Source organism: Mastigoproctus giganteus, chromosome 5, assembly GCF_048544385.1.
Source record: "Mastigoproctus giganteus isolate SK-2022 chromosome 5, ASM4854438v1, whole genome shotgun sequence".
NCBI classification, from domain to species: domain Eukaryota; kingdom Metazoa; phylum Arthropoda; class Arachnida; order Uropygi; family Thelyphonidae; genus Mastigoproctus; species Mastigoproctus giganteus.
In genome coordinates this window covers 240,375,757-240,399,041 of record NC_143579.1, presented here as the reverse complement: position 1 = coordinate 240,399,041, position 23,285 = coordinate 240,375,757, and the positions used below count along the sequence as shown (strand labels likewise).

General features: G+C 44.4%; 1 protein-coding gene across 1 annotated transcript in view; it reads left to right on the top strand.

Annotated features, from left to right (window-relative positions):
* The window catches only part of LOC150086323 (post-GPI attachment to proteins factor 6-like), an 89,029-nt gene that overhangs the window by 5,435 nt on the left and 60,309 nt on the right, over positions 1 to 23,285 (top strand). The window contains exon 2 of the mRNA XM_090373832.1: positions 9,341 to 9,503. Coding sequence (XP_090229958.1) covers positions 9,341 to 9,503 — 163 coding nt within the window. The remainder of the gene's footprint in view (positions 1 to 9,340; positions 9,504 to 23,285) is intronic.

The window sequence follows — 23,285 nt, the reverse complement described above, 5'->3', positions numbered from 1 at the left end:
ACAGATGCTGACGGCTTCAAAATGAAACGTTCGTTTGCGGCGCTAATGACGGCACTTCCCGTCAAAGCCCACGAGACGGCTCCGAGTGAGAGCGGCGCACATTTAAAGAGCGTACATGAAATGCGGACACAATGCCGCAAATTGGCTGCAATTGTTGTTCTCGCGAGCGTCTGCTACGCACGTCCGAGGTACTGGAGTTGCCATGGCGTTAGGTGGGCTTGTGTCGTAGTCATAGCAACGCTAGTCGTGTCCCGGCAAGAATATTTCTCGCCAAAATTTAGACCGTAACCATGACAGCGGAAAGCGACAACTTTTTATTGCGCGCGTATGTCACGTGCTTCCAGTTAGTACCTTTGGGGGTGACGTCACGCTTTAGGATCAGTCGTATCGGAAGAACATTCGTACTCGACGGTAACTGTGCGATGTCGTCACACAGTGTCATACCGACGGTGGGGATCGGGGGGGAAGGAAGGAGGTTCGTTCCATAATCCCGCTTTAATTCGTGACATAACGCATTGGACACGGCTTTCGATTCGTGAACGCCCCCACTGCTGGGGGGGGGGGGAGGAAAGGGTTAATGCATGCACGTGCAAGTGATCACCTTTCAGACCCCGCCTTGTAAGTTTAAGCGGCACCTTCTGGTGGCGGCGCAGTTCCGAATAGCAATCACGTCGTTTGTATTCACCGCAGCACGCGCCCCGATGCAAAAGAGATTTGTGCAACCCATTCGACGGAGCGGGGACTCGATATGCTCGGACGTCGGTAAACACAATCGCCGCGATTTACCGAATAAACCCCCGCCCCTCTCGCGAAACGGGAAGGGCGCAGCTGGTGCACGAGGCATTAAAGCGATCATGCCGAACCCGATAAAAGCGGGCTTGGGCGTATGTTGCGCGAAGGCATTTTGCCAGCTGACGCTGCCGCGTTTGATTTCTTTTAATGACCTTTTCGAGCGACCTGGATGACCTCTGACCTCCGACGACACAAGTCTCGTGCACCAAAAATTCAGCGGAAAATGCGGCAGAAGAGAAACGTCCCTGCCAACTGCGTCTCTTTCGGTCGTAACTGCGAGCGCGGGGCCGGCAGTGATTGACGAGCATTAAGACGTCGGCTGATTACGCAATAAAATAAACCGAGGTAATCCGCAGTCGGAGCATTTGAGAGTGGTCGTCGTGTGCTACACGATCTGCTCGAGAGAGAGAGAGAGAGAGAATGAATTAGCTGCCGATGTCGTAATTGTTTACGACGTTGCCATGACTACGGTACCGTTTAATTACCGGAGTTACTGGCCCAGTGCAAAACCCCACAAAGCCGGTCCTCGTCGTTGTACGAGCTCCTCGGCCTACGTGCACAACACGATAAACCGCAGAACGGAAAAGGACACTGAGCGATCGTCATTCCGTCCCTCGTCGCGCCAATCTCGCACCCCTCGGAAACAAAGCAGTTTTTTTTAAATGATTTTTGAATGTGCAGAAAAAAAGAAAAAAGAAAAATTCTATCGTTCGTATCTTCCCGATAAGAAAGACTGCCCGTCCAATTCCGCTTTGAACGTTAACCGACTCGAGCACTGTTGCGGGAATTCGGTTCAATTTTTATTGCACGCACTGATGACCTATGACACGCTGGCCGAAGATTCTCAGTCACCTGACTAGTTACAACTGGGCAAAGCAAAGTAAGTATCTTTTCTCCGTGAAGTATATTAAATCAGAGGTCATTCTCAGTCACCTGACTAGTTACAACTGGAATGACCTGCAAGAAAAGCCAGTAGACGAAGCTTTAGAAATGATCACTAAAAAGCTATACCAAACAGCATTGGAAGGAGCAGCAAAAGAAATCAAAATATCTGAGAGAACAAAAGAATGGTTTAACCCACAACTGAAAGCAAGTTTCCTCAGGAAGCAAAAACTGTAGAGAAAATGGCAAAGAACGGGTCATCCTGCCGATCACATTCGTTATAAGAAAGAAAGAGCACATTTCATCAAAGCAAAACGACAGGCACACTCCAATGATGTTCATAACAAACTGAAACGAACAAAAAGAATTAAAAGCAATAGAAATAGCAAAGAGAATAAGACCGAATGCATTTTCAAGGAGTGGGCTAATAACACTTTTGGTAACCTTCCTGCACCGAAACAAATTGAGAACACTGATAATGGTAACAAAATTTTAGGACTCCCGAAAGATTTAAACAAGAGAAACTATTCGGCAAGAGAGGAACCAACAAGACCTCCATTGAATGAAATACAAATCACCCAAGAGTTGTTGTTGTTGTTTGGTTTTTAGGAGCATTAGCAACTAAGGCCATATTGCTCCGAGAATATGCGGTGGTCATTCCATGACCTTTCCGCATCTTCCGTATTTGGTGGTGACGAGCTCGAACCCCCTAATCAAGAAGCGTGTGCTACGCGCTGCTGCTCCTTCCCACCTGGCTACGGAAGCGCCTTCACCAAAGAGAGCGTAATGAAAGCAATCAGCGATCTGCCCAATAAGACCACTGTTGGACCAGACAAATTTCCAAATGTTCATCCTTAAAATAAGTAGCCCATTTGTAATAGATGTATTACCGTACATCTACCAGAAAATCATCAGGAAGCTTGGAAAAATTACATTGTAACCCCAATACCAAAGATTAAACACCCAAAATTGGTTAAGGATTACAGACCAATTTCTGTTATTTGCACCATACAAAAGGTATTTCAAAAAGCACTGCTTCCTATCATCAACCAACACTGCTTCAGCCATAGACCACCACATTTGCACTCAATCTTTTTAGGGAGTTCAACAATAACAAACTTACTGGAAACCCTTTTTCGCGTGCAGAAAGCACTAATTGAGAAAAAACAAATTAAATAAATAATAAATAAATAAATTTTCTGTTTATACTCCGGGACGACCAAATGATCAGAGGAGTTCACAAGATAGACAGAATACAAGAAACAGCATTGATAATATTTTTTGGATATCTCTGCAGCCTACGACAACGTCTCAATTCCAGCGCTCATTGCGATTTTAAGGAATTATTTTAATGCAAGAGGAAATTTAATAACTATAATAAGCAGCCTGCTAGAATACAGAAAAATGACTGTTAAGCACCAAAAGTTACAATCTTGCTTTACCATCTCGCGAAGACTGCCACAGGGGGGAGTTCTTTCGGCTACCCTCTTCGCGGCCGCCCTGGAGCCGTTTCTGGGACGGTACTACAATTTTATAACATATTGAAAGCAATCAGCAGAAGGTTTTTGCCAGATTGCAAATATCACAATCCAAGAATTTGAGAACTACCTGGATTGCGTCGGGCTCCGTATTAATGCACAGAAGTCTGCCCAAATGACCACAATTTCCGAGCAGAATAAAAATGACATCTCGATCTCTGTGAACGAATCTCGGATGAAAACAGTGTACACTCACCTGGACCTGGGTCTTAAGTGGGATGACAGACTCACCTTTGCTCAACACTTCGCCCATATGAAGACAAAAATATTCGCTGGTTTATGGGCTACCAGACAGGAACTGGTAGGAATTAGGGATCCTCAGCTAGCGACCAAGTACATTTTAATGTGTCCTGCCAATTGCAAATCTGGTCTTCAGCTCCATATTCACATTATAAGTCCGGCCTTGGGATCGAGTACTGGTTCTTGCGATGGCTTAACAGAGTTGCTGGCCACCCTTCTACTATTTCAAGGGTCATTCTCTACTCAAATCTTAACATCACACCCTGGATGCAGCGGACAATTAACAGGAACATACACACTCTCTCTCTCGCACAAATGCTCACAGGCAGAGTGGATGCTCCAGTCCTGGATAATATTCTGGTCAAACCGCGTGCCACTGCTAGACGTTGCGGCGAAGTAAATAATCCACTGCGTCCGGTCCTGATCAATCTTAATAGCCTGCAAAGATTCTTCCCATCAAATGCAGCAAAAAAATTAACTCCTAAGATGGTGAAAAACTGTGTGAAGATGCAACATAAAGAGATCTTCCAGAATTGTTACTGGAAAGAGATCTTCCAGAATTCGTACAGACTTACCGAAATATGAATCGGCTGCAAAGTACCAAAGAATTGTGAGTAAAAGAGAAACTTTCTGCTTTAAGAACAATAATAATTTGTTGACTGTAAAAATATACCTTCTCTAACAGTTATGTAAATATGTAAGTTATAGATGGAATTATTACTGAATTGTAAATATATGAGTTGTATATTGTATGTACAGAATCATCAATGTGTAAATACTGTATATATTAAACATAAAATGTGTATAAAATGTATTTCGGGACGAGACTACGTGTTCAGTATATGTAACCCACTGCACGTAGTATCTCGTACCCTGATATGTACTTAGCACCCTCCTGGCACTTTGCCGTCCCGGGGTGGTTTCCTTATGGAAATAAACGGATAATAATAATAATAATAATAATAAACCTCACCAGGTGGAGCCCTTGTTACTGCTCAAAATGCGTTGCTCGCGCCCCCTGTGCTTCAAAATGAAAACGAACGTACCGAACTGGTTCCCTTCAGGGTCTCTGTCAACCCCCCCCTTCCGTAAAGATTTGTAATCGGAAGCCGTTCTTCGTGCGGACATCGATCGGCAACAATCGATTGAGTTCGTAATGAACCGGTTAAAAGGGAAGCCGTCCTCCCAAGAGTAAACGCGAGTAGGAAGTTGACGGGGGTCTCCCGTTACACTCACGTGATCCACGCTGCTGGGTTCCCAGTCCGCGATCTGTACGAACACTTCACGGACAGTGAACGAAACCGCCATGAGATCCACGTTTCCTTCCTTCCCCCTCCACACTTTCAATGGAACGGTCCACTTTGTCTTCCATTCTCTCCCATTCGTAAACAAACCGAGCACCCACGAGCCAACTGAGAAACTGCTTATAAGGCCACCAGGTGGCCTTACTGTCGCCACCCACTATTATTAATTTAAGTTGCAGTGGGAGGAACACAATTTACTTTGGGAAGCCCACAATCGAGGCAATTTTCCTTTTTTCCTTTTTTTTTTTTTTTTTTTCTATTAGCAACGCCATAGGTGGCTCTACCTACCGGCATTTATTTGAAAACTCGACTCCAAATTTGGGGGAAACGCTTTCAAAGGTTACGGGCAAATTACCAAGCCAGCTTCAACGGGCTGTCGATTCTGCTTCGCCACTGAAATCCCGTCGATGGCCAACCCCCGCCACACATCGAATTACAACCCCGCCGCCGCCAGCTGCTTAATATCACACCTGCACGTGCTCGCCACGCAACTCGTCCGTTCCGCTTTACAGTTAAGTCGCTAACATCGACCCGCCAGCAAGGAACGTAACCCCCGAAATACATTCAAGGGAAATCCGAAAATGAGGTCAACACGGAAATCAAGGCTCAAATTTTGTTCGGCCATCGATCCCCGTTCTCAATCCCCCCTCCCCTCTCTTCGGCGCGGCAATAAAAAGAAAACCCATCGACGGCGCGTGCCTAACACGGAGATAATTACGCAGTCGATCCGCAGCACGAGATCTGATTCAGAAAATAAATGACCCCTTCCGTTATCCCGAGGAACCACCCCAAAATGGCGAACCGCGGTTGTAATGTTGGCAACCGATCGGGATTTGCGTTTCTCAGCAGGTAATTCTCACTTTTAGCAGACGACAGCGGAACGTTTTTTACGGGAGGGAAAATCGGTTGAGGAATTAAACGGCACTCTCCGATTGCGGCGTTTTTAGATGCAACGCTACGAGACACGCAGTCGAGGGGAGAGAATTTCGGCAAAAGGAAAAGAAAATCGATCTTCGGAGGTTTTCGTTGTGTTCGGGTTAACACGCGCATCGCATCCAACGAACTGGATTTTTTTGATCCTGGACTATTATTTTGCAACAGCCCAGTTCAAATTGCGACTCCAAGACATCTTTAAAGAAACCACCAGGAATTCCAGATCGTGAACTTCCTGAAAATGTAAACGTTTCAGAAATATGAGATACGAAAAGGACGTTTCCGTATTCTCAGGGTTATCTTTAGATGCCGGGAAGGCACCCCTGGTCCATCTCTTCGCAACAACACGCGTCGCTCAATCTCCTTTTAATTTCATTTCCCAATAAGAAGTTCACAAAAAGAAAACTTCAAATTCCCAGAGCACGGGAAGTAAGCAAACCCTTAGCCATGATTATGAAATTATCTCTGGATTCAGGTGAGTTCCCTGTGCAGCACGCGCTTATGTATTCCCAATTCACAAAGGAGACCAAAGGGTAACACAAGCAATTACAGGTCTCTTAGCTTAACGTCTCTTCCTGGGAAAATATTGGAGTCACTGGTTAAAGTAGTGCAGGACCATCCAGACAGGAATGCAATTACAGTGTAGTCACAGCATGTTATGGACAGATTATGTCTGACCAATCTGATTGGATACTGTGACGTAGCAGGCCACATCTTGAGTATTGCATTTTGCACTGAAAGCCTCATTTTAACAAGGATGTAGAGCTGCTGGAACGAGTATAGAGACGGGCAACAACATTGGTGAGAGGAAGAAAGACGTGCCCTTATCAAGAAAGATTTCGATTGAGCAAAGCTCAATGCTGATGGGATTTTCCTCTTGATCAGACTACGCACATGAGGGGGCATAAATTCAAATTGAGGAAGGAGGCTGCAGAACAGAAGTGTGGAAGTTTTCCTTCGTGTAATGAGTGGTTGGTTGCTGGAACAAGCTGCCATCGGTTGTTGTGGAAGTGGGCAGTTTGAATAAATTCGACAAACTATTGGAAGGGTTGGATTGGTGAAATGGAAAAGGGGGTGTTTATTTTTGGCTAATTCTGCATAAGCTTGCTTTCTTGTATCATTTGCCTCTACTACCACTAACACAAATACTAAAGTTGGGTTGGATTTCTCGTAAAGCACCCACAGCTCACGCAATTTTCAGACCAAATTCTCATTCTCCTACCCTTAGTTGCTATGGAGATTAACAGGAGCATTAGAATTATTTGCCGGTGTCTGTCTGACACAACATTACAGAGTACACCTTGACCATTTTTATATTTGTATGGTACAATTATCTTCCGAGCAGAACAACTATAATTGCCTCTTCAAGGAGTCAAGTTTTCTTAAAGTTTAGTGGCACGCGAGGCTGTACGTTTCATCGTCGGAAAGAGGGGGAGGGGGTGTTGGAAGAACAGTGCGTTAATATTTAACATCGACACGTGATGAATTTTTAAAGTTATAGGCGGGAGCAGCGTATCCTGAGGAAATATTGCGAAGGAGCTGGAAGAAAAATTATCGCAGTTAGGAAGGTACAGCAGATGCTGATGAACCCTTGCCGCGGAGGATGTCGTCAAACTTTATCGATAATAAACAGAGCGGACATACTTTGATTTTGACGAAGATCCTCCACGCTGGAGATGGGCTGATGTCTTTTCCATTTAAAGAGGCGACTCAAAGGGAGAAATGGACGATCATAAACGTACAAGTTTAAATTATGTGCCAGGAAAAAGTATAGGTGATTGAAGACAGAATGCAGAAGCCTCTGTGAAAAAAAAAAAAAAAAATTGGCTTTGTTAAGGCAAGGTCACGTCAAACCATTTTGACAAACCCCTGTGAAGTTGGATGTCACAAAAGGATTAGGACACTTTTACACCATTTACGAAGTGCCACGCAAAATTTTGCCAATTCCATGGTGTTCCCCTTGCAAAACAATACAACTTGCTCAGAGGATTTGTCATCCTGGAAGTATTCTAGAACTCGTTTAGGTGCATCGATGGCCATGTTTCTCTGGGCCAGAAATGCTTTTCGTTATTTTATTTATGTAGTAACTTCTTTTTTTTTTTCTAAAAACAGTGATCCTGCACAAAGGTATGGTAACAAAACTTGGATGGTCACAGTTGAGTTAGCTGAATTTAACCTCGGTTGTTTGTGAAAGGTGAACGTCAAGGCTCTTTGAGTATCGGGACAGGGCAACATTAAGTTGTGGGTATTTGATTTGGCATGAAACTGTCTATGAAATGGAGCCAAATAAGTATAATGCCACTGAAAGCTGATAGGGGAAGAGAGGGAGGCGCGCTCTCTCTCTCTCTCTCTCTGGCTTCGTAACCCACTATAAAAATGCGGCGATAAGTTTGCCACATTTCATCCCAAGGACTCTTTTACTGTTTGTCAAGGACATCAAGAGCATTTATGAATGAAATCGCAGGACTGTTTAATTCTTTTCAGGATGCAGTTCAGTTTTATCGAATTCAAAAGTCCCTCACAAATAAAAAAAAAAAAAGGAAAAAACGATTAAAAAAAAATTACAGCTCTTATCTTGTCTTAAGAAAACTTTGCATGGTTCAAGATGATCAGCATCAACCAGCAAAAGTGCCGTCAATCGCCTTGGCCGATTGCACTTCTCACTGCAATCGGCCAGGCCCACTTCTTGGTAGAAAATCCCATTTATCTCTTTCTTCAATCACAACTCACCTCATTAGCTTTCGCTTCAAAGGTGGTATTTATGCACATGTCCGCTCCGACATTCCTTCTCAGTCTTCTATTACGTAATCCCCTCTTAATGATCTCTTGTGGTTTAAAATCTGTCTGTCCCATTCTGTCAAATTCTTCTGTTGCTCCTATTCTTCCAACTTAAGAAATCACTCGAAATCCTTTGAATTCCTTTCTTTAAAACTGGGCTCTCTCCAATCTAACTTTCCTAACAGCGAAGTAATTTTCCTCAGTGAGAGTTCGCAACTCCCGCTGGCTTCAATTTTCCAGTTGTTCGCACTCTGCTAACGATGATGCCGAAGCTATTGGTGTGTGCAATGACCTCAACACAATTTATTCCTTTATCCCCTAAAACACAGTTCTAATCGCCTGCCTTTTCCAAAGAAGACTCTGTTCCATGGCTAATCTCAGTCTTCTCTGTTTTGCCATTAAAGCAGTAGTCCTTGTTGTAACTGCCCCTTTCAACCTTCTGATTCCATTAATTTCATAAGTCGTGTCCACCCTAAACTCTTACCTTTTATTTAAACCACGGTTTAGAAAAATTCGGGATTCGGATAAAGGATAATGTTATCAACAACCACCTCGGGATAAGAATTACATAGATGAGCAACTTTGAATTTTCAGGCTCGTTGGTCGCGAACCACTCCTGACAAGTGGGCAACAACACTGACCTCTGATATTCCCAAATATCGACAGCTCCTGCATACCCATTCCAACCGCTGGCTGGAAGCTATTTGCATCCAGTGAAGATCACCATATCCATCACATAACCATACTGAATTCGAATAAATAAAACTACTTTAACGCGAGCAATTTACAGACATTTCCCCACCCCTTTCTGGGGTGGGTCCCAACTGCATTCAGATGTTCCTTTTAACCAAACACGCCCCTCTTTCTTTGCAGAGTTACAAACCAGCCAGATTCTCGAACCCCGCCAGTTGTTCCCTTACAAGAGCTTCAAGGATGTGCAGATCTTTCACTACTCCGTGCCTCGCCAGGTGTCGCAAGCGTGGTGGGAATTCCAAGCCAACGGAACCGAATACTGTCCAACGCTTTCGGTGTCAGTGTAAGTATCGTTTTTTCTTCACAATTTTCTTATTCTTCAGACACCTGTCCGGCCAATAATCACATTCTGTGCACAACAGAATCGAGGGTGGGTGGGGGGGAATACAATTGCACTATAATAAATAACGCACACGGAGGACTTCCTGTTTTATCCACGCACGGAGGATCGCACCTTCCCTCACTGCCGGAGTGCACGATCTCCAGCGTTCCGCAACTGCAACAGTCTTTTGACCTTTCTTCGCCAAGGTGTGTCTTATCGTCCCTGCGCAGACGGCAACAGAAGAAAGCACGGCGTCCTAGACATAATGCGCGTGAAATACTGGCACGGTGACAAAAATGTCATTTGCCACTTGTGGCCGCGGGGATGTTCCTGAAGCAGATTAATGACCGCCGTCAAGAGCTGCTCGTGGTCCTCTGGGGAACTCTTTAAGGGGCGAAGCTGCGGCCTAATTAGAATCGCTTTTATTTGCAACGGCTCATTGCTCTCTGAATGTACGTGTATGGGAAGACCGTGCGTGTTCTAAAGGTCAGTTTATCAGCGGTCTTCAAAAAGTAGTTTCTTTCATCAATTAACTGTCATTTTCAGTTCGCTAATCCTACTTAGGGAATGGTCATCTTTCCCTCAATCTCAATAATCAGTTTTACTCTTATTAGGGAAATGTATTTTTTTATGAAACCCCCGAAAGTATTAACTCCATGCGTGGCTGAAGATTGAGAAGACCAAAGAAGTCTGAAGACAAATAATGTCTGAAGACACTACTGTATTATAAATTTAATTGCTAGAATGCCGAACTTGATGGTCTTTTTTGGACTTGGTCTTTTTGGTGTAAATTTGACATCGCACTTCAATTTCTGTAGACTGTAATTTTCAGAAAATAAAGGTTGTTCCAGAAAACGGAAAGTGAATTTGAAAATGAGGAAGAAAAAAAAGTTGGTCAGTGAGTTAGACGCCGAACAGTAAAAGATTTCCAGTCAATGGAAAAAGGTCATTAATATACAAGAGATAAAGAGTGTGAGAAAGGATGACTTTGGAGAACACTAGCATTAGTGGAGAAGTTAGAAAACAGAGAGCCGTCTACCATCATCTGCAGTGAGGGGTCAAAGAGAAAGCTGGACACCCAATTACAAACAAAAAAGTTGGCAAACCATAAGATGGAAGCTTGTTTAGAATACCTTTATGCCAAACATGATCAAAAGCTTTTGAAATGTCGACAGCAACTGCTTGAATCTCAAGAAATTTTCCAATGACTTTTTCAATAGACAGGTGACACAAACCAGAATATCACCGGTGGATCGATTCTGACGGAATCCATACTGGCGATCGGTGATCAAACGAAAGGTTTCTAGATAGTTTAGGAGTTAAAGGAATTCTCCATTACTTTGAAAAGTATCGAAGTAAGCGTAGTGGGACGATAACTGGATGGAAATGATTTATTATCATTACTCATTAATTTTTTGCACCGATCTCATGCAGAGCATGCAAGACTAGAGTTGTGCAAAAATGTTAATTGCATAATTACAATAATATTGTACAATTTCCAGTATTGAATTTCAATTGTTATTTGATATTTACATAAAGTGTGTGTGTGTTTGTTGTTTGGTTTTTAGGAGCATTAGCAACTAAGACCATATTGCTCTGCCATAAAGTGTAATGGAGTTAAAATATAAAGAGAATTGGACAGTTGAGACTGCACAAAGGAGTTTTCTAGAAATCTTCTAAGTTGAAGATTTCTAGAAAAATTCTACTCTTATGCAAAGTGAGTCACAGCTTCTTGGGATTAAGTGGGACTTTACAGTTAGTTCTTCCCTGCTAGGGAAGAACTAACTGAATAAAAACCATTGTTAAAGATCCGTTTGAAGTCCATTGAAATATTTCATGGTGTTTGCTGGAACCACTGTTCAGGCAGGCAAGTTATTCCCTTTCATCCTTAGGGGAAGGAGAGGATTGTGTGTACTGCTGCGATGGGTGATCTGTGATAATATCATTTGTGTTAGGAACATCAACTTCTATTGGTTAGTAATTTCGACAGAGTGCCGATGTTTTCCCTATATGATGGATTCAAATCCTCCTAGTTGGCGTAGCCATCTAAGTTCCACTGAACTGAATGGAGCAAAAAAGATTTCCTTCTCGTCTACATAATCCCAACAGGTAAATATTTCTTTCCAGTTTTAAAATCGATTACTTTATAGATATTCCAGCCACAGTACTGTATACACCAGTGTCGAGGTCATGCGTTCACCCCCTTAATTCACAGTCAGAGGAATATTCACAGTTAGAAGAATTCTTCAGAGGAATATAGGTCAACCGCCAAAACAATACCATTAGGGTTGTTTCTCTCGCTCAGTAAAGAATTTTGCTCTGCACCACGTCCTCATTACCAATAAATATGGACATCGAAGGGATTTGTTGTGGAAGGGGAGGAACACCCGACAACGGCCCACAATGAAAGGAGAAACGCATTTCAAGCACGCCCAAGACCTTCAACGCCAACGGTTGACCCCGCAATCCGTGACGCGTACTACAGACCACCCAGTGACGCCCCTGTAAACAAACACCCGCATCCCCCTGTTAGCACGAGCCCGATAGACGATGTCGCGAAGAAACACAACACGCGTTCCTCCGCTTCAGGTGTCGCGGCCAACAGCGGTTCACCGAATCGATAGCAAAGACAAAGTCTAGCTGGGGGAGGGAGGGAGGGATGATACACGCCCCTAGAAGTGACTGATTGCGATGTATTTAAGGAGACTCAAATGTAGAGCATGCTCATAACCCAAAAATACACAGGGAAAGGTACAGTCAAGCAAGGTGGTGGTTCCATCGTGATCTGGGGTTGCTTCTGTTTTTCTGGAGCGGATGACATTGTCAGAATTGAAGGAATTTTCAGAAAAGAAAGTTATAAAAACATTCTTCAACATAATGCAATGTCCTCTGGACTTCGACTTTGTGAAAGAAATTTTATATTCCAACGAGACAATTACCCGAGGTACAGCTCTAAGATGTGTCGGGTCTTTCTAGCGAGTAAACAGAAAGCGGGAGTATTGCGAAATAGGTGTAGCCACCCTAGTCGCCTGACTTAAATCCAATAAAGCTTTTACGGGATCATCTCGACCATCAAGTCCGTGAAGTGAACCCTGCAGATCGCATGGAATAACGTTGAAGACACTACTGTATTATAAATTTAATTGCCAGAATGCCGGACTTGATGGTTTTTTCTGGACCTGGCCTTTTTGGTGTAAATTTTTCAATTCTTAATATTAATTTAAAAAATGCTATCATGCTCTGTGATTCCAAACTTTTAGGCGAGGGTGTATACAGTCCAGGATGGTTACATTATCTCATAGGAATGTTAGCGTGGCATCGGGTGGATTTCAATTCGTCGCATTCTGTGGGCCATCTGCTTGATTTTGATGGATGAAAAACCACAGAAACGCGGTCGACCAACTCCACCACGTGTGAAAAGTTCGTTCTGTTTGGAAGGGTGGAGGGAATTCGGTTCTTTGGTACATTAAAACGATTTGTCGTTGTGAGCCACGACGAACACGTGTGGGACAAGGGGGGAGGCTGCTCCCTCATTAACTCCGAGTTTTCGATTATAGCAAAAATTACTGCCACGCTTTGCGTAGAAGAACTTCACTCCTTTTGACGAAACCCGCCGCGGCTCCTCGCACATATCATCGGAACTCGGTGTTGATAAACAGTGCGAGTTCAAGTTCCTCGGGGTGCTCTGAAAGCGGCGATTGAGCCGTTCTTTTTATAGTTCGCATCTTTCGCCCGCAGAGCGCATCACGAGCGTAAGTTTGCTTAACCCAGTGCCCACCCCGTTCGAAAAAATCCGTACAAACACCCGTGGCACGTTCGCGCGTGACGAATTTGGACGTTTGCCAAAACATTCCCTCGCAACTGGCTCGTGCAAACAATGTACCGTAATACACACGCCGCAGTTCCTGGCTCGGCCACGCAAACAAACATCGAGTCCGCTTTCGAAGAACGTCCGCATCCTGCCCTCAAGTGCCGCTAGATGTCGCCGATAACACTTTTTCTTGCGGGCGAAATGAATAGCTAACTTTGCCTCACGTGCGGCGTTGTTTCTGGCCCGGATGGCCGCCAGCAATAAATTGTAACTTTCACGCAACGCCACCTGGCGTCTGTCTCGAAGAAAACCCGCGCGGTTGCCCACACGAGGTGAGCTCGCAACTCCGCAGGAAATGAAGATGTAAAAAGCGGAAGCCGCGCTTACACACACCGTATCGAGCCCGGATTTAATTGCGCTGTTTGGCGCTCACCACTCCGGAAATTGCCCCTCGTCTGCAACCGAACTCGCACTTCTGTTTGCCAGCGGAGTCCTCGCACGAACTTATACCTGCGGCCGGAGTTCAATCGCTTTGTCGAATCCGAGACCCAATTACGCCGAAGAACGCCGAATTGTAAACTTCGGACTCGGTTTCCATAGCAACGAGACGGTCGACTTTTCTCGGAGTGGCGCGCGAGGAGAGAAAGAAAAAGGGGTTTCGCGTCATCGGGTTCGGTGTCACTGAGCCAGCGCGTGGAAGTCGGCGGAGTTGACAGAAAGACATTTTGCAGTCGGAAACTTGTCACGACCGAATTAAAGAGTGAGCGACGGCGCGTGCTGCAGCTGACGTCTGCGACGAGATCAATTTAGACGTGAAAACCGTACTCATTTCCCGGGTTCGCCCTCATTCACTAAAAGGCAAGATTCGTTAGAGAAGGCAAATAAAATGTCGACAATAAAAAGAAGGCTTCCTCCTCCCCCTCCTCTCCTCTTCCCACCCATTCAACACCAAATGAACGCTCGCGTGCCCGCCACCTGTGGGGAACTGAATGAAGCAGTAATTAGCGGAAAAAAAGCATCCCGCGAAGCGAAGTCGCGCAGTCATTAGAGCAACAATGGCAGACTCTCGTATACGGGGGGGGGGGATTTCTAAGTGCCTCGTTCGCGAGCCCATAAATCTTCGGCATTTCGAGCAATGCGCTCCATCTCCATGGGAACAACATTCGCTGTCGCTGCAGCCTGCCCTCCTCGTCTCCGCGGGAGGCAATTACACCTCCGGATGAAACTCGTGCGGACAAAACAGCTCGCGACCCTGGGGTGCTTCGAGCGAAGGGAATACGCGTTCCAAAGCAGAAATGTGGCGCGGAAGGATTTTTAAAGTCTTCCGAGCAGAAGTGGCAAACGCGACGCTGAAAATTCTTTAAAAGGCCACGAAGGAACAGCGGCGGAAGAATAAACGCGTGCAGTTGAACAAAAGCGAACTTCTTTTTTAACCGAACGGCAGTTATAATAATATTCTCTGACGATGAGATTTCAGTTTAATGTTGCAACGTTACGGCAATGAAGATGCTAATTAGTTTTACGTTTCAATTATTTTCTGCACACGTTACGTTTTAAATCAAGAATTTAAGAGCGTGGGAAACCAAGAAAAAAGGGAAATATCGGCGAAGAAAACAATCTTATGTTTTGTTTATTTTTTTATTAACAAATAATATACACAAGAGACACGCGCTCAGTATAACAGAACGAAGATTGTACAAAACATGAAAATAAACAGAAGAATAACACATTTGTACAATGAAAGTTCATTGAAACGAAAAGTCCAATTCAAGGAAATAAAAAAAGGTATTCGTGACGTCAAGTCCAGCGCTATGTAATCTCGCAGAAAGCAGTTTGCTGCAGGAGACATCACACACACGAATTAATGAGGACACCTTTAGCCCAGAACTCATCCGTCAATCGGTCAACTTACTCCAAATAGTTCTGTGAAATTGTTTCTTGTTCCCAGCCATATCCAAGTCAAACTTGTTCATGAGTGCCAATGTTCTTTTGAAGAAGGAGTTCCTGGATATCTCTAATCTGGAGTTACCGATGTGGAATGTAGTCTTCTGTCTAGTAGCCACCACTGGAGCGTGAAGGTCAATATGGCACAGGAGATCCAGCAGGTAGATTGAACCAGCGAAGATGTGGTACAACAGTTTTAAATCAAGAACAGTTCGCCGAGTTTCCAGAGATTGAAGCTTGAAGTAGGAACAGAGATTCCGGTAGAAGATCCTGTGGTAAAACATGGGGTTAGTGGAGAGATAGTGGAAGTGTAGAGAGATAGTAGAAAACTTTCATGTGGAGCGATTCTATTTGTTGTATCAAGTATGCATAGTGTGGGTTCCATATAGGAGAAGCAAACTCCAGCATAGCGAGTATAGTTGTCTTGAATAGGAGCACAAAGAACTGAGGATCTTGAAATCTGTACGTCTGTCGCTTGGTTTAATATATTTCTAACATGTTTATGAAACCCACATGCAGCGATAAAAGTAACTCCCACATCTTTGACTTCGTCAAATCTGGAAATCGGCATCTCCTTGATGTAATATTGGTTAACTAAAATCTGTTTTCCTCGAAGCTGCAAATGAAATAGAGCTGTATTTCCTAGTATTGACCTCCAAACCATTCAAAGCAACCCAATTAGCGAAAGAGTTGAGAGCAACCTGAAGGTTAACTGCATCGTCTTGACTGTTCATAGGCGAATATCGTTTCAGATCGTCAGCAAACATTAGGATCTTAATACCATCTCCCTCTACAAATTGTGGTAGACGATTGACAAAGATGGTGAATAAAAGTGGCCCAAGAGATGATCCCTGTGGTAATCCTCTCGATGGAAAACTTCCCTTGAAATAAAACTCATCAACCAGGATAGTACAGGGTCAAGTTATCCATAGTGGCTTAGTTTTTTTGGAAGATGATTGTGCGGGACAATCTCAAAAGATTTAGTAAGATCTGTGTAAATCACATCAATCTGTCCTCCGCAATCGACGGTGTCTAGAACTTGCTGCCAGATAGAGAGAAGATTAGGGGTAATTGAGCGGCCCCTGGTGAAGCCATGTTTGCTGTCGCAGATGAAGCGCTGAAAATATTCCATTAATCGGTTGGGAATGATAGTGTCCAGAAGTTTTGCCAGCTAGTTCAGAAGGAAAGAATACTCCTTCAGTGAATTAAAGTACCGAAGTTTTTCTAGAAAAAAAATGGTCAGAAGCCGGAGATGATCGTGCAGGGCATTAAGTAAATGTGGCAGTGCAGTTGGAGAATTAGCTTGAAATCATCGGCCTTCAGATGAGCCCACTTGACGACTACAAAGAAATGGGTGAACGAAACTGCACCGTTCATTGAGGGCTGCACAATAAAATCATTAAATCACCATTTCGATGCATGGCTTGTGTGGGATGATGACGAGATCTTTTCTCGGCACTTTACTCATAGCAACTTAAAGAATGACGCGGCACTGTGAGCTGTTAGAACAGAAGCTAGGTGGATCTAGTGACCCAAATGCGATCGCGCGCGACAGTATGGCTGTTTGGTCCTCTGAGCTTAACGCATACTCGAAGAAACAGTTGGGCAACGAATACTGGATCTATCGGTGGATGAACGAATAAGGCCCTTATCGGATGTTCTGCCCACGTTCCATCATGGGGGAAGGAGAGAAATAATGGAATTGGTCTTCCCCTCCACTTCTGGGTTCGGCCGGGTCATCAAGAAATAAGGAAAGACAACGTGTCCTAATCCATAGGGCAGAATGCTAAATAGTACACGAAGATCTCCACTGAGAAGTAGTTTGAGAAACCAAACGAATCGACGTTCCCCAACAATTCTCCACTCACTCATTCCCTTAATGCGATCAAGTGGGGCTGAAACAAATGCCTCGGGGCATAAATTCATTGGCTGAAATAAAAATATCTCTTCGGTGAGCTGTGTCAGCAAAATGATAAATCCAAAATTAAGTGAAAATTTAATTTCATTAAGCTTCTGACACCGCGCGAGCGATTTTTCAATCGGCGTATTGTTCCGCAAACTGAAACGTCTTTGAGAATTGAGCCTCAACCCTACCGAGTATTGCGGACTGCTAATTTTTTAAGAGGTGTAACGAGTCCTCCGATCGAGGGGCAAAACGTTTAAATGCCATCGGGACAGCATCGAAAGAATCCCTCAACGGCGTTTACTAATTAAGAGGGCCCCGACGAGTGATGCACGTGCTACTGCAGTCTTCCTACGAAAGTGTTCTCTCCCCTTTCCCAGAGAACTGCGGGCCGGCCAATAAAAATCTCCATTTTGTGCGCCAATGGGACGTAAGCGAAAAAGATTAAAATGCCGTGGGGGTGGGGAAAAGTTTCACAGTCACCCCCACCGTCGTCATTTTCGGAATGCAGGTAAGAAAAGAGTTTTCTTAAAGAGGCAATTTTCTAAACCACGCTGCACATCTCCGGCATCGGTGGGTGAACTGGTTGCGGGTGCCCCACTCGCTCATTCCAAATCAATCATTCGACCCCCCCCACCTCCGCACCAAACTCCTCATGCATGCGCAGTTAGAAAAATGAACTTAAAATAAACCCGACGCGTCGACAGCAATTCATTGCGCCGATCTCTCATTCCACACGAAGCCGCGTCACGTATGTCGTTACAGGAGGGGTCATCAATCATCGCCTTAGATCATCGGCAAACGGATGACGATGTTCGGGGGTTGTAAAGGAGTCTGAGCGACACATTCGGCGGGCGATGTTGGTCAAAGGGATAACGGAAGCATTTTGCGAATATTCCGACCTCTAGGACACGCTTCCTGACGATGGATGGGGCTAAACAGCGCCGCCTGACGGGCAGCACGTGAGGCGATTCGATTCCTTTCCGCTCTGCTTGCGGAAGATGGTCGCATCGAGAAAGATCATCGATGCACGTGCCGTTATGTTGAGCCTTCCACCGAGCATGAAGATGTAGAGGAGTGGGGGTGGACAGGGGGAGTTAGAGGGAGGATGTGTCTGCTCCGAATCCCGTGCCCAGCAGGTGTCACCCTACAGTCACGTGCTTTTGCTCTTCATCCACACGCTTCTTCGAGCCCAAAATTGTAGCTCCTGGCGTCAAGTTCATTCGGGCCAGGTCTGAAAGGGCACGCAGCTGATCCCCGATATGTGTGTGGGGGAGAGGGGGGCTGCAAGGGCTAAGAATACCGAAGGGCAGAGAAACAAAAAGATTTCGACAGTATAAGCAAAGTCCAATTATTCTCCTGCAATTTCTCACACGCTCAGACGTCCGAGAAACCGGAACTTCTACACCACGTTGGTATAATCACACAGCACCATCGGCAAACGTTCTCGTGGATTTTAGTGATTTCTGAGTCTTTGCACAGTTCATCGGTGGTGTTTGGATGATAGTGGCAGTGTTTTATGGAAGATGCCACCGGCGATTTGCCACATCTGCGCCATGGTATTTTGTGAAGAAGTGCAGAATCTCTGTAAAAGCCAGAAAAAGTGTAATGTCTGGTTTGTGTCAGAGTTGTGTCATGTTCTGTTGTTGCGTCTCTGGCTGCTTGGCCCCTAGTTGAACCCGCGTTGACTGCCACCACCACCGAGGCGTGAGCCAGGCTGTTCATCATGCTCTGGCTGGCCTCCGCCAGGGTTGCCTGAGCTCCCTGACAGATGTCAAAAAAAAAAAAAGCAAAAGAAAAAATATATAAAAACACGAAGAATGGAAAATAGAAGAATAAGGGATTAAAGGGGGAAGTGTGTGGGTGGATAGACAGAAGAGCTAATCTACCCAAGTTTAGGCAAGACAAGGGATTAGGATGAAGGTTATAAGTCACAGGAGTAGATGCTCCTGTGTGAGCACCATTGACACTGAGTTTTGCAAATTCCGAACTCCGAGGAGTACCCGCAATCCCGCACCATGGATTATTATTATTAAAATTATTATTATCTGTTTATTCACCTTTTAGGTTCACCCTTGAACAACCTAGGAGGGTGTACAAATATATTTTTTATATACAGCGTACAATTTTATAGAAATTTTCGATATTTAAAATAATGATTGTTTAGAAAATTAATCGCGGTAACTTTAAAATAAGATTGATATTAAATTGACGTTGCAATTATATTACACGCAGCTTGGCTTACATAATCATTTCTTCTATGATTTTCATTACAAGTTGCTTAACTTTTAATATAAATAAAGCTCACATTTTATAGTAGTTGTGGTGATTTCGTCCATAATATGGCTTCTGAATCTTCTATTTTCTGCAAACATATTTGCATGTATGGAGGAGGTGTTGGATCATGTTACACGAGAACATTCCTTTTAAGGAGTCCAGAGTGCTGGATCTGGTGGTTTCTATTGCTTGCTTTGGGAAGTGAGATAATATCCTCTATCGATGGGCATCAATCTGACGGGTTAGCAACTTAGAGAACGATTTCTTTTGAGAACAGTGAGCTTCCAGGGGGTCATGCGTAGATTGACTAGAAGAATAGATTTGGAGATGGTGAACGGGTTCCCTCCCAGATGGTTCAGCCACCGCAGAATCCGTATTCCATCGTCAGGAATCTGTTACGCACAGAGGAAGGTGCTGAAGCCCAGATTTCAGATGCATATCGTAGAGGGATAGGAGTAAAACACCTATCGATGTACTGACAAATCAGATTGATGTTGTGGCAGCCTACGAGCTCCTGGCGGATAGCCCAGAATGCAGCATAGGTCTTCTTCTTTGTCTTGAGGAAGTGATCTTTGAGATTTAAATCTTCATCCCACGTTAGCCAAGGTCAGTATGCGATGAAACTTTTGGAACTGTCTCACCATTAGCTATAACTCGGATGTTATTCCTGAATTTCCTCTTCGTAATTGTCATGTGAGCTGACTTGGCATTGTTTAGTTGGAGTCCAGCTAGTTGTAAATAATCTATTAATTGTTGAATTTGATTGGAGGTTTGATTATTAATTTCTTGACTCTGTTTGGAGTCTTTTGAAATAAAAAATTTTAAATCATCGGCGAAGGAGCAGAAATCTGGATGTGCTGCAAGGAATGGTTCAAGAAGAACTGCAAAGAGGGTAATTATAGAAAATGAATCTCACCAGAAAACTAACTCTCCCCGCTGTAGTAAAGACTCCAGAATTCTGACTATTTGGTTTGATGCCTTGAAATAATCTTTTAGGATGTATAAAAGGGTACGGATTGACACAGTATCATAAGCAGATTTAATATCGAAAAAGATAATGTCCCGTTGAGCTCTGTCATTCAGGGCCTTTTGTGCTCTGAAGAGAGTATCGAGGAGATTTGAGGTCGTGGACCTGTGGTGTAGGACTGTGTGGAGGTAAGGTGGTCGGTGAGAAAAACAGTGCTGGATAATTACTGAATGTATTAGTTTTTCAAAAACTTTTAATAAAGTACATCCTATGGCAATTGGACGGAAGTCTTTAGCAGTCTTGGGGTTTCCAATTTTAGGAACTGGTTTGACATAAGATTTCCAAAGTTCAGATATGGCGCCTGTCTTTAGGATCTTCTGGAAGATGTTAAGGAGGAGATCCACAATGTACACAGAGCACACCTTGACCATAAACAGTGGAAAGCCGTCAGGTCCAGTTGTAGCCTTGTTGGGCAAGCCATTTACCACGGCAATCAGCTTTTGCTTAGTAACTATTATATCATCCATAGCATTTAGGGTTTTCCCAGTTACACTAGGAAGGATTGCGGTTTCTGTGGTTGCATCTGGATGATCAAAAGATATGCGCGTCCACTGCTCAAATAGTAGCTTTCTTTCCATGTTAAAGTGATTGTTGCATTTTGAGGAAATTCTCCGGGACTTCTTAATTTGGGATAAGATGTACTGCTCATGTGCTCTTCTCTTGAGGCGCAGGAAGTGAGCTCTCTCTCCCCTTGTGGCACCCACAGTATTAGTTTATTACCTCAAGAAACCTTGGGTCACTCCGGGACGGCATTGTGCCAGTAGGGTGTGAATACAGACTAAGGTGCGAGGAAACACATGTACAATATACAAGAGTACATGCGTTCTCGACACGACGAATTTACAGAATGAAACAATTACATGGAGACAAAACAAAATCTTTGTCATATACAAATAGGCAAGCAAAAAAAGAGAGAGAGAGAGCAGTCATGTCCAGGAGGAGATGAATATCATACATTCATTATCTGGTAGTAGTGTCCTTAAGGATTCCGTTCCTGTAGAGCTTGTCTTCACAGAACTTATAAGGGTATATCCCAAATTTATTGAAGATCCGAAGATAGTTGGCTGTAAACATGTCCCTCAGGGAATCGATGCTTGACAGCATAAGACGCAGAGGAAGACTGGAGACGGTGGGCTTCCCTCTTGCGGCCAGAGTTTGATGTGGATACCGATGGAGCATCAATTCGCCTCGTTCTAAGCCGTACAAGCTTGGTATCATGATGAGATATCTCCAGGGAGAGGTGCCCAGATTTGCTTGTAGGATCGATCTGGAGATAGACGGTGGTCTACCACAGTGTTCCTCCATCTAAGCAACCAGTACTCCAAACTGAGATACTTGTTTAGGTAGAGGCAGGGGCAGATGACCAAATTTCGGAGGCATAGAGAGAGATAGGAGTAATACACCTCAGGGTGTGGCAAACAAGCAATGGTGCCAGTAGTGATCCTACCCTTGTTGGGTTAGCCTGAACTTTGCGAATCTCGCATTCTGAAGAGTGTCAGCAGTCCCGCACAAAGATAGGTGCCAGCAGAAAATCCTACCCATAATGCGTTTGCTTGAGTTCAGTGTTACGTCAGAGGTATGAAGTTTTTCTGCTCAAGTTTGATTTGGCTTCAAGGGCGTATTGTTCAATGTCGTGCTGAGTTCTGCTATTCTGGCTCTTCTCAGGACAAAAACCACCTGCGCATAGGTTGCAAGCGCTTTCTACAAACTCTTTTCTAGTAGGAGAGAGGAATCATTGTTTCGTGGATTGCTCTGTATTTCTATGAGGAACTGAACCCTGCTGTTTTCGTAGGTGGACACACACACACACACACACACACACACACAAGAGGTGCCCCAGGACTCCTCTTCGCAGCAGTGCAGTGGCATCGCGGCTCTCTCTCTCTCTCTCTCTCCCTCTATGCCCATGGCTGTCAACGTTTGTTGAAAGGGACCATGTCCCGTGATTAAGAAGGGATTTTGATGCATAGTGTTAGGGTCAGGCGCCACCTGTGATTTCCTACATCTGAGCCATATGTACGCTGTAAAGAAATGCATTACTACTGTAAATACCAGGAAAGCGTTGTGTCGAATATGCAGTATTGTGTTGGGTTCTGTTGTGTATCCTGGCATTTGGCCGCAGGGCCCTGGTGGGACCCCACGTTGCCCGCACACACCGCTAGGTTGTAACCAGGCTGCTCATTATTCCCTGGCTTGTCTCCGCCAGGGTCGCCTGAGCTTCCTGGACGGAGACAAAAAAAAAAAAGAAAAGTAAAGTGGGGAAGTACAGAATGTAGGCAAGAGAGAGAGTATAACTAGAAATATGGAGGGTGTAGGCGAAGGCCTCCTCCAGGTTATCAATGGAGCCATATCAGGCGAAAGGGGAACCCGGGAAGGACGATAAGACGCAGCAATAGAGCTACGTGTAAGTCACCACTGTCGAGTCAGGTAGCCTGAGGGCCACTTAATCCTATACAGGTTAAGTTCGATTGGCCAGTTAGGTTAGGATCGGATATTTGGAGTGTTCCTATTCTGGGTTGGCAATAGGGTGTTCCGTCTTGTGAAGAGAGCTTGCGCAAACTTGGTAAACTCAGTAGTTTCTTTTGTGATGTATGTGTTCATTTCCTGGAGGGATGGCTTGTATACGTGTAAACAGAATGCTGCGGAGGTCCTCAATGTTGACTGGTATATACCAGATGGTTCCAGTCTTCTATTTCACCACATGCACAGTAGGGGTTGTCAATGATTGCCATGGATGCTAATTTGTGGTTTATTGATCCGTGTCCAATAATGAGGTAAGTG